The sequence below is a fragment of the Neofelis nebulosa genome, chromosome 12, assembly GCF_028018385.1.
Source record: "Neofelis nebulosa isolate mNeoNeb1 chromosome 12, mNeoNeb1.pri, whole genome shotgun sequence".
NCBI lineage: Eukaryota > Metazoa > Chordata > Mammalia > Carnivora > Felidae > Neofelis > Neofelis nebulosa.
In genome coordinates this window covers 72620238-72637665 of record NC_080793.1, presented here as the reverse complement: position 1 = coordinate 72637665, position 17428 = coordinate 72620238, and the positions used below count along the sequence as shown (strand labels likewise).

Below are 17428 nucleotides of genomic sequence, written 5' to 3'. Positions count from 1 at the left end.
AACCGACTGAGCCACCCAGGAGCCCCATGCCTCACACATTTTAAAAAAGGAAAAGAAACCAATAGTCACTACATTGAGCATGACTAATAATGCATTTATTGCTGTCCTGCTACTCTGCAGGTAGGGAGGACAGGGAGAACATTCCTAAAAGCTATGCTATGTCTGATGACTTTGCATTTGTGGTCCCTAAAACCCCTCACCCTGTGAGGCAGACTCCATCACCAATTCACAGATGAGGCTAGGGGAATGTTCAAAAGGATGAAAAACCTTGCCTGTGCAGTGACAATTCCACTGAGATCTACTTAAGTGCAACAGCCACAGAAGAAACACAAAGACACCACCTCATAGGAGATAAAGTGATGGCTGTCATCGTTATTTTTAAATAAGTTCTAAAGATGAACTTGGTAATTCCAGAAGTCAGTTATGGGAGAGTGACAAAACAGTCCCTTGGGCAAGAAGACATAATCTTAATCTCTACCTCCATTAATTAACTACACGATTAGAGGCACCTAGCCTCCTTGAGCTTGGTGTCTTACCGGTAAGATGATGGTGTTGCACCGTTATGACCTCTAAACAGATCCACAATGATTACGCTTTTCTGGACCAGGAGCCCCTTTTGAGAATTTGATTAAAGTAGAGCACGAACCCAGAACAATGTGGACACAACTGGAAAGGGATTCAAGGACCTTCTGAAGCCCATCTGTGTGCCCCACCTAAGTCCAAGACTCTGCTTCTGCTCTGGAGTCTCTCCCAGACACCTATCACCATCGTCTTCTCCCTTCCCCAAATGTTCCAAATAGTGATCACATGTGTGAGGTATCCCAGTGTTTTTCATTCAACAGATATTTGTGACATTAAAAGGCATCACTGCAAAATGGCAGCAGGTACAGGTGACGCATGAACAGTGTGGGGATTTGGGGCGCCCCCACCTCAGTAAAAAAATCCATGCCTAACTTTTGACTCCCCCAGAACTTAAGTACTAATAGTCTAATGCTGACTAGAAGTCTTACTGATCACAGTTGATTAACACATACGTTGCATATGTGTTATATACTGTATTCTTAAAGGTAAGCCAAAGAGAATGTTAATAATGAGGAAGAAGAAAATATAAAGTACTATATTGTGTTTATCAACAAAAATCCAGTGTTCAAACCCATGTTGTTAACTGTACATGCAGTGCCTTACACAGTGCCTGGCACACAGTAAGTGCTCAATGAATGTTTGTTTAAAAAAATAAACACATGTTCTATCATACTTTTTCAAAAGCCATACAACGTTTTGTCAATTCTCTGATTCCAGATCTTTCAAGCAGACTTACTAAATACTTCCTTCATCCAAAATTGAACACAATTCATCTTTAAATTAATTGAAATATCTCAAGTTTTTATTACTACGTAAGAAATAAAGTCCTTTTTGTTAGGTCATATTTCTTTGCTCAACTGTAGCATTCGGAGAAGCAGCCTTATGTTTAAAAAAAAAAAAGCAAACAAGTTTTGCAAATTAATAAAAACAGTAGTCAAATCTTAATTTAAAATCAATAGCCAAATAGCAAACCCTCTTAAAAGTTACCACCTTTATCATTCATCCCTGTCAAAAAGAAGAAACTTAAAAAATAGTGTCCATATTTTCACTGTCCTTAGTACCTTCATTTCCTAGGTTTTACATTCAAACAGGCCACAGTAGGGCTCATTTGTTTTCCTACCAACAAAACTTTAAACTAGGGAATGAAATAATTTTGTCACTAACAATAAACAAACTATCTACAAACCAGTTTTAGACTCACAGATGAAAATCCATACATACTCACATCCCCTCTGGATCTATAAAAGTCCCTAACTTCTGCACTTGACACATATAATTATCGTATTGTTCAATACAGAAAGAACAGCAGGAAAAAAATAAGACTATATACCAGCGTGGGATGTTTCAGAACTCCTTAGCCTTATTTATTTTTTTTTTAAATTTTTTTTTTTCAACGTTTTTTATTTATTTTTGGGACAGAGAGAGACAGAGCATGAACGGGGGAGGGGCAGAGAGAGGGAGACACAGAATTGGAAACAGGCTCCAGGCTCCGAGCCATCAGCCCAGAGCCCGACGCGGGGCTCGAACTCACAGACCGCGAGATCGTGACCTGGCTGAAGTCGGACGCTTAACCGACTGCGCCACCCAGGCGCCCCACCTTAGCCTTATTTATGACAGAGGTTCTCAGGTTGGTCCAAGGGCCCCCTGAGGTTCCCAGAGACTGTTACAAATCTCTATGGGGGCAGATTTTCTTCCTTATACTTCAGCCAAAACAATGTCTTGCAAAAGATTGGATGCAGATGTGGACGAGAATATATCTATCCTCTTTTTAGTCAAGCACTGAAGATGTCTGCAATCGTGCAAAACAAAGCCATTCTTCCCACTATAATTTTTTGTTTTGGAAAATAGTTTTCACTAATCATGTTATTTACGGTAACCCAAATTAAGTAGCTCTTTACCTGTTAAAGTGATTTTTAATTTTTTTTTTAATTTCCAGAAAATTTTCAAAATATATGATCCACATAAACAAAAATTCTCTGGGGTCATCAATAATTTTAATTTAAGATGTAAAGATCCTGAGACCATAAGGTTTGAAAACCAGTGCCCTGTAGCAACTGCCCTTAACCCTTCACTGGTTGGGGCAAAAAAACAAAAAATAAAAAACAAACCACAGCCACCATATGGTGATCAACTGACTTTTTCTGCCAAGTAAAATACTTCATAATTCAAACCACTTTATTAAATAAGTAAGTACTACAATATTTTAGGCAACTAATAGTACACATCATCTCATTATCCATTGCTTTTCATATTCAATTTTACACAAAGTTTAAAGAGCTACTTCATTTTATACAACTGCAGCGAAATCCCACTTATGTGGACAGTGAACAATTTCATTCCTCTCTACAGACTGAATTAAATGTTTAGGTTACAAATTAGTGTCGTTTTCTCATTTTATATCATCGTCACCAAGAGATGCTTGTAGGAATTAGGCAGGAAACACAGTACCTATACTTATTCCGAAAATACCCATTAAAATTATCATTAAAAAACTTGTGTAAAATTTGTTGTGAAAGAAATATGCAAACAACACATTAACCATTTATTTTGTGTTATTGCATAGATTGGTTTATGCAATGTATCCACCATATTTTGACTTAACAGTCCAGACTGTGAACTCAACATGAGGACCTAGAAACAATCCACAGCTGTCTGAAATTCAAGAACTGTTTTGTATTTGGAGGGTAGAACTCCTTACCCTTCCTCCACCCACCCTCACTTCCCCAATGAATTAAGTTCTTGCTTACATTCGTCAGCCAAAAATATAAATAGGAAGTTATTCGATACACTCAAAAATACACACGCGGCGGTATGGAAAACACCAGTCTCGCGACGGCATCTCAGATACATACCATGGTACCCCTTCGACAATTGTCTAGAACTCCTGCTGAAACTTTCTACAGGCTTAAATCTTGTAGTATTTTTGTCACATTTTCTCAGTTCTTTGAGAAAAGGCTTGTAATATGTGTGCCTACATATCTCTAACTATAGCTGCATTTCCCATGTAGCCTTACATATATAGCAAGTACTCAATAAATATATATTGGTTTTTAGATGAAACAGTCCTGAGAACAGAAAGCTAAATTAGAAATATAGTTCTAAACGTAGCATAAGCTCAATAAATTAAAACCTGCAGCAGACTACAGGACAGGAGCTTTCTCAACATCTCCTGCCATCTCTGTTCTTTGGTCTAGGATTAGGGTTTTTAATCTGACACTCTACTAAAAGAACATGGTATAAAAAACTATGACAATGACAACCTACAGTGATACTGAACCAGCAACAAACATAAAGGTCACCTCCATCAAAGTCAGTTTACTTAGGTTTGTACTTTGGGAGTAGGATATTTTATTCCCTAGCTGTAATTTTTCCTCCCATCTTTCCTTCCCAACGTTTTCCAGAGAAAACTTATAGTACAAGGATTTTAAAACTAGCTACCCCATCCTTTCACCCTTACCCAATGCCCCCAATGCATCCTGATACATAAAGTACACTGAGATCAGTCTCAAAGAGAATTTTAAAAGTGCCACTATTCTACACAGAAGAGGTAAGGGGAACTTTTCAAACTCAAATGACTTACATATCTTCCCCCAAACTCATTAAAAAAAAAAAAAAGGATCAGAATGATTTAAAAGTTCAGTATCCCAATTTTGCTACCTTATTTAGATTTAACATGGCCAAAATACTGCCGTGTTTAGAAGGAAAAAGGAAAGGGGGCAAAAAACTGTAGGTCATCCCAGCTGAAAGGGGCCAATTTCTCACTCCAATTGCTCCACAACATTTGAGAGATGCATTTTAGGTACAGATCTCCCCACAGCTAACTGGCAAGTGCATGTACAGATTGAACGTGCAGTATGTAAAATGGCTAAGGTTTAGGCTGGTGAAAAAATGGAACCGTAGAAGCCCAGAACCGCCGTCCACTGAATTTCCTTGTTTTTAAGAACTTACTCAGACACACGGTTCTTCAGTTGAAAATAAATTAAAGTTCAAGTTCACCCTCCAAGGACAATTACGGAAGGAAAACCAGATATGGAAACCTAGCAACTAAGATGCATTTGTAGAGGATAATGAATGGTTTAGGTAGAAATAACACATTACTAACCAATTTCACATATGGATTGTGACCTCTTGCCTGTAAAACTGATTTAAGATAAAAATGAATACTCTTTTAAACTAGAGGCAACCTGGACTCGGAATGCAATGATAAACATATTTTTAAAGTGGGTTCGGAGCACCTACAGATCAAAGCATATTTCCAAGTGAGTAATCATAGCAGACAGCTTTGCCTCCAAATCATGTCCCTCTCACCTAACGAAAGTTTTATTTAAAAAATAAATAAATAAATAAATAAATAAAAGACAAAAGGCAGGGGGAAATGGGGGATAGTCCTATGAAAAAAAAAGAAAAAGAAAAAAACCAGGTCGCTGAGAGAGACAGGGAGAATATACGTGTCTGTGCCTGTTTCACAAAAGGCAGCTTGGGGTGCATTGGAGGAAGGGAAATGTATTATGTGCAGCAGGCGGTTGAGTACTTACTGTGCCCGGTTCTCTGTCTGCTCCCGAGGTTACCAAGAAACGCACAGACATGCCCGTTCAGACACAGAGGCAAGAACAGAAATAAAAAAAAGGGGGGAATAATTAGAACACAAGCCCCAAACAGTTTTAAAAATGGCTTTTATTTATATAAGTCATTGCACATTCCTAATACAGTGATTTCCTGAAAATTACAGTATTTTGTAAACATAAGATTTACAGTTTAACCATACACAAAGCCTATTTTTTTATTTCTTGACAGAATAAATTACTTTTCTTCAAAAAATTAGTCAAGTGCAATTTTGCCCAATATTTTATGCATACTAGAATTAAAGCCTATGAAACTAAGTAGTAACAGATGCAATTATCAAACCTTTCATTTGAACACATTCACTTTCAAATTTAACTTCTTATTTCGCCCCATTTAACAACATTACTTTCTTTGAAAATTACCCAATTAAGCAGTTAACAGTTTTCCATAATATGGTACAGGCCACTGGCATTAACTAGGCAGTTGCCAAGATGTCAAGATGCCTGCAATCTAAAGAGATCGGGAAATCTACAGATGCCCACGTTAAACCCTGAAAACTTCCAGGGAGGACTGTGTTTCAGTGGCCAAGCTTTGCGGCAGTTCCTCTTAGCTCATTGTTTGCTCTCTGCATGGGGTGGGGCTCTCTTTAGCGGTGCACACAACTTTGCAGCACTGTATGAGTGTTAGGACCAAGTCCTAATCTGGCTTGCCCGGCCTCTCACCTCTGTGGTGCTCTGCATCATGGTGCTTCTTGTCATCTTTTATTGCCAAGTGAGACTGCCCACTCAGAGCACTAGACAGTGCCAGGAGGCCAGCACTGCCCCCGAGGGGCGGGATGCCAGGAGGCTGAAGTCCCGAGGGGTGAGGTGTTAGGGGCACTGGGGGTCCATGGCCGTGAGAAAGATGCTGAGCTTGCAACTGCTGCTGCTGTTGGTGGCAGTGAGAGAGGAAGCGGGGGGAGGAGGAGGAGGAACAGGGAGGAAGGAGGAGAAGGAAAAGATGGCGGGAAGGGGAAAAGGTGAGAGAGGAAGGGGGAGGAGAAGGAGGGAAGGAGGTGAGAGATGAAGGGGAGGAGGAAGGGAAGGAGAAGGAAGAGATGGGAGGAAGAGGAGGAGCGGAGAGAGGAAGGTGGAGGAGAAGGAAGGGGAGGAGGTGAGAGAAGAAGGGGAGGAGGTGAGAGAAGAAGGGGAGGAGGTGAGAGAAGAAGGGGAGGAGGTGAGAGAAGAGGGGAGGAGGTGAGAGAAGAAGGGGAGGAGGTGAGAGAAGAAGGGGGGAGGAGGAGAAGGAAGTGATGGGGAAGGGGAGAAGATGAGACAGGAAGTATAAGAGGAGGGGAAAGGAGGGGGGAGGAGGGGAAGGAAGGGGAGGAGGTGAGAATGGAAGGGGAGAAGGAAGGGAGGGAGGAGGGGAAGGAAGAGATGTGAGGAAGGGGAGGAGGTGAGAGAGGAAGTATAGGAGGAAGGGATTGGAGGAGAGGAAAGAAGGGGAGGAGAGGGAAGAGGAAGGAGAAGAGGTGATGAGACAGCAAGGGGGAGAAGATGAGGGAAGAGGTGGCAGTGGTACAGCAACATCCAGAGGACAAATACCCACGACATGAGAGAGTGGGGGAAACAAAACAGGAGGTTCAACAAACACATGAAAAGAACAAAGACACAAAAGGGAGAAAAGGAAAAAATGTGATTAGTGTTTTCAGTTCATCAAAAGCTTCCACCTATACAGTTACCTCTCCCCATCTTCCCCAAACAGACTCGGAGCTCTATCTACACTGCCTCCTTCTGGCACGGGTCCTCCTGGCACAGTGTCGATGACCAGCAGTGAGCTGGCCTAGTGGGTAGGCACTCCAATGTTAGATCCACCTCTCCACGCCTCCAGGGACGAAACCCAGTGTGCTGCTGAAGGTGAGACTCTTCCTGATTTCAGGAAAGTTAAAGCAGGGGAGGTGCAGATGTGCACCCCACAGACCGTAACTCTACTCTCAACCAGTCACCAGGCACTGGTGACATGAGGTGACCCTGTTTCCCCAATATTCTTGTGCTAAATTACCACAGTGGTATGAGGAGACATAACCAAAATACTACCTTAAATTAATGGAAGGCTGAAGAAAGAATCAGCATCTTAGGCATATCCCCTCCCCTCCCAAGTACTCCTGGGTCCTCATTTCACAAGCCCTCACACAAGTAGGAGGAAGTACTGACATTCCCATTTCACAGAAGGAACGGAGGCTCAGGGTGTTGACTGAACTGCCAAGGTTGTCCCGCCAGGCGTTAGGGGAGTGGGGTCATGTAGCAATGCCCCTCAAGGCTGCCCTCATCCCACCACACACAGAGGGAGGCACCAAGGGCCACACTGTGATAGCTGGAAGAAACCATAGCATGAGACTTTGTTTATTGCTTCCTTTCCCTAAACCCACCCCTGTAGTGTCACAGAGGACAACACTGAGAGGCCTTGATGAGGAACACACTCTCCCCTGTTGTGTGGACTCTACCCACGGTGACCCAAGCCCCCACTCCCAATGCCTTTGCCTCTATCCCTTAACCCATTCCAGAAGTTAGAAATCTGTTCACACTGAAAAGTACCATTACTCTCATATATTATATTTAAGAGCATGTTGTAGTAAATGAAAAAGTACCCAAGAAATGGCCCCTGAGCCATAAATCTGGCCACATTTCAGCTGTCCAACATAAAACTCATTTTTGATGAGACAGTAAAAACGATTAAAGCTCAATTTCTAAGGTGTAATGTTAGAAAATTCTTAAGATTCTGATTTGTGCTCACTTCCCTGGGACTCAATTACTCGTTTATTTATTACCCCCTCGCGTGTACTGAATACATTAAATCTTCACGCCAGATCTTCAGTAGTTTCTACCCAGACCACTGGTCCTTAATTGAATCCTAAATATGCTTCCCGCCCTCCAGAGTGAGAGAAAACAGCATCTTAAAGCCAGAAATTGGTGTCTCAGTCAGTTTACAATAAATTTTCAACCACTCCTAGCGTCTTTTAAAAAATCTTTGGTTGGGGCGCCTGGGTGGCGCAGTCGGTTAAGCGTCCGACTTCAGCCAGGTCACGATCTCGCGGTCCGTGAGTTCGAGCCCCGCGTCAGGCTCTGGGCTGATGGCTCGGAGCCTGGAGCCTGTTTCCGATTCTGTGTCTCCCTCTCTCTCTGCCCCTCCCCCGTTCATGCTCTGTCTCTCTCTGTCCCAAAAATAAATAAAAAATGTTAAATAAAAAAAAAAAAAAAAAAAAAAAAAATCTTTGGGAGCCAACCTTCTCTTGAGACTCCCAATTCCTTCCGAGGGGAGCACAGTGCTAAACAGAGGAAAAGTGGAAAGGGGGAGAGGTCAGAGCAGGCGGCATTGATAGTATCCTTGCAAAGTATTTATAAACTCCTCATTCACCATCTGAGATCATAATAACAATTTCTTTATGCATAAAATCACCTTCCTGTCATCCCAAAGACACTAATTCTTGCTCTGTCACCTTTTAAGAGCTTGGCAACAGCAAGACATAAAACTGGAGGGGCTGGCAGCAGGCTCATGGTCCACTAGGCATGCTCATTAGCGCTTAATTAAGAACTAGACACCTGCCATAAGAAATGTGCTCGGAGAAGGATGAGGAACAGGTCTGCCCTACCAGCAATTGCTATCATTACTTGGAGAATAAGAGCTATGTCCGGCTTCTGGGAGGGAAAGGCAATGATGCATACACAAGCAAGTGCAACGGGGTAATTAAGCACGGCACGGATTACAAGATGAGAGAGGCCAAGCAGAGGGGAAGGGATTTAACTACCGGGTGGAGGCCACCACCCTTTCACCCCTCCCTGCACACCCCGTTCCCCCAAAAATCCAGAACAGAGTCACCAAAAGATGTTCCTGGAGGTGCGATTTTATGTCACAGCAAAGGCACACTTGAAGCAAATGTCTGGATACCCGAGAAGTAGAGCTTTTCTGCCAAACCCAAGTTGGTTTTGAGAAAGATGAACTAGAAAGCATTGTCTGATATATCAGTGAAAAGAAAAACTAGCTTATATAATAAAGGGGCTTCACCACAGCTGTGAGGTAGACCCACGTGATTAAACCCAACATTTAAGCGAATAACTATCAACAGGGATATCCAACAGCCTAATAGGCCCCGGGGAAACTCCCCTCCTCTTGAAGAAAGCTCCCTGTTCATTACTGGAGGCAACCAAGTTCCTCCATCCCTAGCTTAGCCACACCTCTTCCCTCTTTTAAAGCAAAATCCTATCAAACTGGAAGGAGTACTAAGCAGTGACAGGATGGATCACAACTACCGAAGACGCTGTGGATCCAGGGAACGTGGATTCTGTGGCCTCACATTCTACTTCTTTTCCTGCCATGCAGCACTCCTAGACATCTTCGTGTCCACTACATGGCCTCAGCTCAGAACACACCCAAGGCAAGAAGGGTGGGCATCACAGATCCCATTTCACAGAGAAGAGAGTGGCTTACATGGGGCTCACAGCCACAATGAGGACTATAAGCCTTTCATTCCCTAGAACAGTATTTCTCCTATGACCCAGCAGCCCAGCCCTGTTCACAAGCAGTTAGATAGAGTGTTCTCCCAAGCAAGAGGAAGGAAGAGGTGATCTCCTACAACAAAGACCTCCCATGTCTCTCCCTTCCCAGGTAAGGGGATGCTCCTGTGGGCATATAATGCCACATATCCTGAGACAATCCACCTTCACCACTGGACGTTTGCCAGAGATAAATCCACCTTTACCATGAAGCCTTAACAGCAGTGACAGATGGAAACGTGTTCTTAGATTTGTGCCTCATGAGCCCCACTCTCTAGTCTCCAGTCCCCAATCCTCTGTCCCTGTGTTTGAAAAAGAAGGATCTCTTTTGTTCCAGCTCTCTTCCAAGGAAGCTTGCAAAGAATCAAGCCTGAACAGTGGCAGCTATGGCTTCTTGCAGAAGAAGACGCTTAACAAATAAAAAGTGTTATTTCTGAACATCACACACATATTGGAATGCACACAAGGACCACATCCAGAAGAGTAAACAATTAAGTCCAAAAGAGCAGCCCACCTGCACCGTGTGTCTTTGAAAGGACATTTTCTCTCAACAGGGCTCACTGGAAACAATCCAGTGATTGTTTCCTTCACCTTCACCAAAATGGGGGGGGGGGGGGAGGGAGGGAATGGGATAGCATGAATGCTACCTGAAAAATGTATTTTACAACAAAAGTGATACTGACATTGCCATACAGCCAGGAAAACCTCAAAAAAACAAAACAAACAAAAAAACCCCAAAGGCTCTACCAACTACAGGAACCTACATGCATCGGTCTTCCATAGACCCAAACTTGCACAGATCAATGGGGAAACTGAGATGTTTCTCAACATGACAGCAAGGGTGAGAAAATCCAACCTTCCACTTCCTGGTTACCTTATACTAATTAGTAAACCTTTTTTTTCCTTTTTTTTTAGTTAATGCTTGCAGATTTATACAGCACAGGACACACAGGCAAAAAGCTTGTCAAGCTACCAGAAAAGATATTTTGGATGAGCAATGGTCGTTTTTAGCAATGCAGGTGGTTTCTCAGACAACCAGTGGTTCTCAAACAGCAATTTTGACACCCTCCTTTCCCCACCCTAGGGACATCTGGCAATGTATAGAGACATTTACAGTTGTCACACCTGGAGGAATTGTGGGGGTGGGAGGAGTGCTGTTAAATATCCTACAATGCAAAGGACAGCCCCCTCCCACCCACCACAGAGAACAAGCCCAAAATGTCAACCGTACAGAGGCTGAAAACTTTTAGTCTAGATCGAAGCTGGAATCCTGCCCCATTACATTAGAATTCATGTTATTATACAGCAAGTGACCTGACAAATTGTTGCTTAAAAAAATAAAAACGCTTTCCAGCATTCAATTGTTCACTGTCCCTTCATCGCCATGAAATACCCTGTCAAAACTCACAAAACAAGCATCTGCTTCCCAGAGCTGACTAGTATTTTAAAATAAAACAATGGGAAAAAAGTTCACATTTCATCAAACAATTTTAAAAAACTACACTGGGGGGAAAAAAAGGCAAAAAAAAAAAAAAAAAAAAAAAGGTACAACAGCTACACTGGAAACTTCCAGATACTGGTGTTTTTGCGCCTCTCAGGTGGTTCTGTAAAGGTTTTGGTGTTGACAGAAGGAGAGACATGCACTTGCTCTTACCCAAACAATGTGGACAGGCTGGGAGCGAGACAAGTAAAACAAACACGAAACCCTGAGTTAATGATAATGAAAACCCACAAAGAATAAAGTCACCTCATCCATGTCAAACAACAGCCACGCACTCAGAATTTTAATTCCCATTTTACCTAGTGCAGCCTGGGTCAATTATGTTACTATAATGAAATTGACTTTGCTGTTTACATTCCCAGCTTTAATGTAATGCTGTAGTGGTTTCTACAGTTTTCTTTCTGAAACAGCTGTAGCACATGCTTTATCGCCACAGAGCTGCCTGTACAACTGGAAAGGACACCCAGAAAGAAAAAGAAGGCTAACGCCCACCTTAACCTCACCAGATTGCTAAGCTCTTTATCACCGACCACAGAATCAACTTGAATTTTTGAAAGTTAACCCGCTTTATAACCTTAGGGAAAACCACGTCACAAGATCACAAACTGAACCCAACCAGAACTAAAACCATGGCCCAAAATAGCATCTCTAATGCTAAAAGCGTGACAGTAAGTGGCATTTATGGTGTTTGGTATTTAAACACTTTTAAAGGGAAAAAAAAAAATGTGAAAAGTAGCATTTGTTGACAGTTCTCTCCAAATCATTCTTCCTCGATTTCTATTTCCCTGTTCTTTAAAACACTCAGTTCTTATCTTGGGAGACTGCAGAAAAAGAAAATTGGCATGCTACAGTAAACAAGCAGGGAGAGTGGGAAAGAGCTGTATGGGAGCAGAAGCATCAAGGACACTATTATAGGAGCCACCTGAAAACCTCCCATTATGTGAATGGCCTCTCTCATGAAGAGGGGCAAGGGTGATAAACAGGCAGAAACTGCTTAGTGGGGCCAAGAATTCTCAAGCCACTTGAACACAGTTTAACACACACACACCACCACCACCACCACCACCAACAAAACCCAATCCACTTCAAGGCCCCATCTCAATGCAGGAGCGCACAGAAAATGATGCAGGCAAAATGGACAGCCTATATGAAGGCAGGCACCAGGATGAAGGGCGAAATTTCTAAAGAGGATCTGAACTCATCTTTATTTTTTCTGCATTTCAGAGAATCCACAAAAGCCAACTCATCCTGCATCATCACCGACTTACTTGTTCGTCCCACCTGCCCTAGATGACGGTTACAGTGGTGACAATACTCAGAGAGCGCTAGGACTGAAAGGCCTGAATTAGAGTAAGTTTTAAAACACCATGTTTATTTAGGTAGATCCACTTCTTTTTTTTAATATTTATTTATTTAGTTTTGAGAGAGAGACAGAGAGAGGAAAAAAAACAAGTTGGGGAGAGGCAGAGAGGAGAGACAGAAGCCCAAGAGGCTCTGCGCTGCGTGGAGCCTAATGTGGGGCTTGAACTCATAAATCACTGGTGAGATCATGACCTGAGGAGAGATCAAGAGTCAGATGCTCAACCGACTGAGCCACCCAAGCACCCCTAGGTAGATCCACTTCTAAAACCATGTAAAGTTTTGATGAAAAGATGTTCAACGTCAGTAGCCATCAGGGAAATGCAAATCTAAATCACAAACAAGATACCATGTTACACCCACTGGAAGGGCTAGCATCAAAAAGATGGACAAGAACAAATGTTGGAGAAAATGTCGAAAAACTGGAATTCTCATCCACTACTTTAAGAAACAATCTGGCGATTGCTCAAAAAGTTAAACAGAGTAACCACATAACTCGGCGATCACACTTGTAGGCTTAGACTCACAACAGAAGAAAATGCGTCCACACGACATGTACACAACATTCACTGTGTTTTATTCATAACAGCTAAAAGGTGGAAACAACCTAAATGTCCATCAACTGATGACTGGATTAATACATGTGATATATTGGTACAATGGAATATTATTCATGAGTAAAAAGGGTTACAGTACATGCTACATGAATAAACCTTGAAAACTTCATGCGAAGTGCAAGAACCCAGACACAAAAGGCCACATGTTATAGGATTCCTTTTCCATGAAATGTTCGGAACAGGCAAACCCATAGAGACAGAAAGATCAGTGGTTGCAGGGACTGGGGGGTGGGAGGCATGGGGAGTAACTGCTAATGGACATGCGGTTTCTTTTTGAAGTGATAAAAATGTTCTAGAATTAGCAGTGATGGCTGCACAAGTTTGTGAATATACTAAAACCCACTGATTCGTATGCTTTAAAAGAGTGAATGTTATGGTATGTAAATTATACATCAACTTTAAAAAAACACCAAAATCTAACTCTTAGCAGTCCATCGCCTTAACCACTCGGCTACCTCGTCTGCTCAAAATTCGAACTCTTAACATGGGGTGCTCTACTTTCTACTCTGAAAAGAGAGAAAACATGATGATGTCTTCTTCCAAGGAATCAAGTACAGATCACATGGATAGATGCGGGTAAATGAAAAAGTAAACAATGCCTCAACAAGTTTTCTAATAACTAAAAAGCACACAGACTATTCGGAAGAACCCAGACTTTGAAGCCAAGCCCTGCATTTGGCAGACATACCTACATCAACTCTCAGTAAAAATCTAACCTGAACCAAAGAAGTGGGATACATGTAACAGACTTTGCAATATTGCTCCTTCTCCTTGGAAAATTAATAAATGGGCTGGACCACTAGAATTTAGGTGGAGGGTATATCACTAAATGTAAGTTAGCAGAGCTAGAAGATCCATGCTTGTTGTAGCCATTTCATTTTCTCCTCTTGGTAGCAGGCTATGCATTATTCTCCTAGGGCAAATTTGCTTTATAAAGAAACTTACAGCTGGGTTATTGATGGGCTTTCCAGGGATTAACTGCATACTCATAAGAATAAGAGGCTAACCTCATCCTCTTAAACTTCACACACTACAATCCTATAGATAGCTGACAGCTACAGCCGGAGGAGAAAAATAATCCTACATTTTACTAATCCTTAAACCAATCACCTCATGCAACAATGGGGAGCCTGTAGGTCTACAACTCAATCTCTTAAGGACAGGAAGTCTACTACAGACACATCAGGAGTTTGTATTCATAGCCATCCCCTACACAAACATAGATAGTCAGACATCACAAAAGCCCCCAGACTTCTCTCGTTTCATACTGAGTTGTTTCAAAATATAGAGAGTTATAAGTTTGCCTATGAAGCAGGAATATACACATCTGACCAATAACTGCAGCTTCAAAGGCCTTGGCAGAAGTTCTATTCATGGAAAATTAAGTCAGACAAGATCCAAATAAACAAGAAAGGAAAAACAAGGTGGCCTACATTAACCCTAAATGTTCGGAGTTCCTGAAGTTCACAGGCATTGCTACGGGAAATTGCTCAAATGTTCTTACATCCAACACGTCAGCACTCGGGCAGCTATCAAATATCAGGCATTCTGTGGTATGGGAAGGGCAACCCCGCCCCGGTCATCTGGTCACCTCTTCTCTCTCTCTTTCCAATTCCATCACAATGATCTGTGCAATCCCTCAGTGCCAGCAAAAGCCTTGTTTCCCTTCCTCTTAAGGAAGCCAACGGGGTCTTATCCTCACTTTTGCTTCTCAATTTTCTCTCCATCTGTTCCCCAAATTTAACTTTTTCCTCTGTTTTGAACCTTAATTTTGCTCATCTAAAGTCAAATAGCCGACCTTTCTTCACTGCTGCCTCCTTATTAAAAGTCATTCATGCACGACAACGGAATGGCAGGAGCAGAGCGTCTGGATGGGTCTAATCTCAAACACCGACACCCCACGTAACCACTAGAGAAGACAAAAGGGGAGGTGACCCGCTACTTGCAGCCATCACCCCTCATGGGCACTTAGCCAAATGGACTCACAGATCTGCTGCAGGTACTTAGAGACGAGGCAGACAGAACTGCAGTTCAAGGAGTCAGGACACCATGCTGGGTAAAGGCTGCCAGTCAAGGTTTTATCCCCACAAAAGCCATGCAGGGTAGAAGGTATTATCCATCTATAGATGGTGACACTAAAGGAGGTTAACTGACTGTACAGGGTCATAAGGCTACAGAGTGGCAGCACCAAGTGTCCTACTTAAGTCCATTTGATCCTAGACCTATGCTCTGTCCAAGGTAACACAAGGCAAATGCTCTTAGAAAGATGAGTACAGAACACCATGAAGTTGGGCAGCCAGTACTCGGATGGAAGTGGACATACAATCATGCAGGGTTTGTTTTGTTTTGTTTTGTTTTAAATTACACTTGGCCAATCATTTTTTATTTTTCAATCAAAAAGCAACTGGGGCACCTGGCTGGCTCATCAAAAAGCAACCGGGCGCCTGGCTGGCTCAGTTGGTGAAGCGTCTGACTCTTGATTTCAGCTCAGGTCATGATCTCATGGCTGTGAGATGGAGCCCCGAGTCATGCTCCATGCTGTGTGAGGAGCCTGCTTTAGATTTTCTCTTCCTCTCTCAAAAAAACAAAAACAACAACAAAAAACAAACAAAAACCATCTTTCTTTGGGAGTAGAGAAACACTGGCTAAGAAAAAGTACAAGGGAACTTCCTGGGGTGAAAGAGAAAACTTGCACTGCAAAAGTAGTGTGGGGTACAGGGTATGTGCACACACCAAAGTGATCTATATGTGTAAGATAGGTGCAATTCACGAGCACCAGGGTGGCTCAGTCAGTTAAGCATCCAACTCTTGATTTTGCCTCAGGTCATGATCTCATGGTCCCTAAGTGTGAGACCCAAGTCAGGCTCTGCACTGAGAGCAGAGAGCCTGCTTGGGATTCTCCCCATCTCCCTCTCTCTCTCCCTCCTGCTCTCTCTAAGATAAATAAATAAACCTTAAAAAAAAAAACAAAAAAAAAAGATCGGTGTGGGTCACCTGGGTGGCTCTGTCAGTTGAGCATCCAACTTTGGCTCAGATCATGATCTCACAGTTCATGAGTTTGAGCCCCGCATCGGGCTTGCTGCTGTCAGCACAGAGCCCACTTGGGATTCTGTGTCCCTGGTTCTCTCTGCCCCTCACCGACTCACTCTCTCTCAAAAAATAAATACTTTTTTTAATTAAAAAAAAAAAAAAAAAGATTGGTGCAATTTAGAACAATATAAAATATACCTCAATTTTTTAAAAAGCCCATATGTACAAATATATATGTATCTACGTGATCTATATTAATTACATGTGACATAAACCCATTAAAAGATAACACCAATTATCTGGAAACTAATCTCAATGAAAATCAATTATTATTATAGCAAGTAGAAGAAAAGTTCTTAGTGCCAAACTCCCCAAATAATACAAGGAAAGGTGATCTTGAAGAGTCCTTGAATCATTTTCCCTGCCTTCAGGGATGTTAACTATTCCAAAAACTGTTGTCATCTAAAAACCTATTTTGTTTTGAGCATTTTTAACAGAATTCTAAATTGGAAAAAGAAAAAAAATCTTCTAAAATTTTTTTTTAATGTTTATTAATTTTTGAGAGAGACAGAGACAGAATGTGAGTGGGTTAGAGGGAGAGAGAGAGGGAGACACAGAATGTGAAGCAGGCTCCAGGCTCTGAGCTGTCAGCACAGAGCCCGATGTGGGGCCCGAACTCACAAGCTGTGAGATCATGACCTGAGCTGAAGTCGGGACGCTCAACCGACTGAGCCACCCACGTGCCCCAAAGAAAAAAAATCTTTTGAGGAAGACTGCTTACATCATGGAGACTGTCCTGATGTAAAAAAATAAATAAATTTAATTGATTAAATAAAAAAAAAAAAATCAAGGCCTCCAGTAAGTTTCCCTTCCCACCTGTTTTCTAAAGCACAAGTGAGCTGTGTCAAACCAAATAAACACTGTGCCTATTAAGATCTCTGCATTATTAAATACTTTCTATTGCTACAAGAACATAACTTGTTTAATAGCAAAAGAGCTTATAAAAAACCAAAATTCAGGAATCAGGGTTGCAATTATTCCACCAATTATCAAATGATATCAGTGAAACTGTTGAGAAAAAAAAAAAAGTATGGCCAAACTATTTCAATAGTTTCTCCAAATATCAAGTATCCAAGAGACTTATCTTTCTTAAATACCAATAATCTGTAAGTTAAAGGCAGGTGCTATCTGTAGTGGAAAAGATTTAAAATTCAGTGTTTTTTGTCAAGTACGAGAACTAAGTT

General features: G+C 41.9%; 1 protein-coding gene across 10 annotated transcripts in view; it reads right to left on the bottom strand.

Annotated features, from left to right (window-relative positions):
• The window catches only part of TLE1 (TLE family member 1, transcriptional corepressor), a 92037-nt gene that overhangs the window by 40619 nt on the left and 33990 nt on the right, over positions 1-17428 (bottom strand). For 7 of the 10 annotated variants that reach the window (XM_058695622.1, XM_058695617.1, XM_058695627.1 and 4 more), the window contains 2 exons: positions 5868-6072; positions 5118-5134 (listed from right to left, as the gene is read on the bottom strand). In XM_058695622.1, the coding sequence (XP_058551605.1) occupies positions 5118-5134; positions 5868-6072 (222 nt within the window). The remainder of the gene's footprint in view (positions 1-5117; positions 5135-5867; positions 6073-17428) is intronic. The other 3 variants (XM_058695618.1, XM_058695624.1, XM_058695621.1) reach the window with 1 other exon arrangement.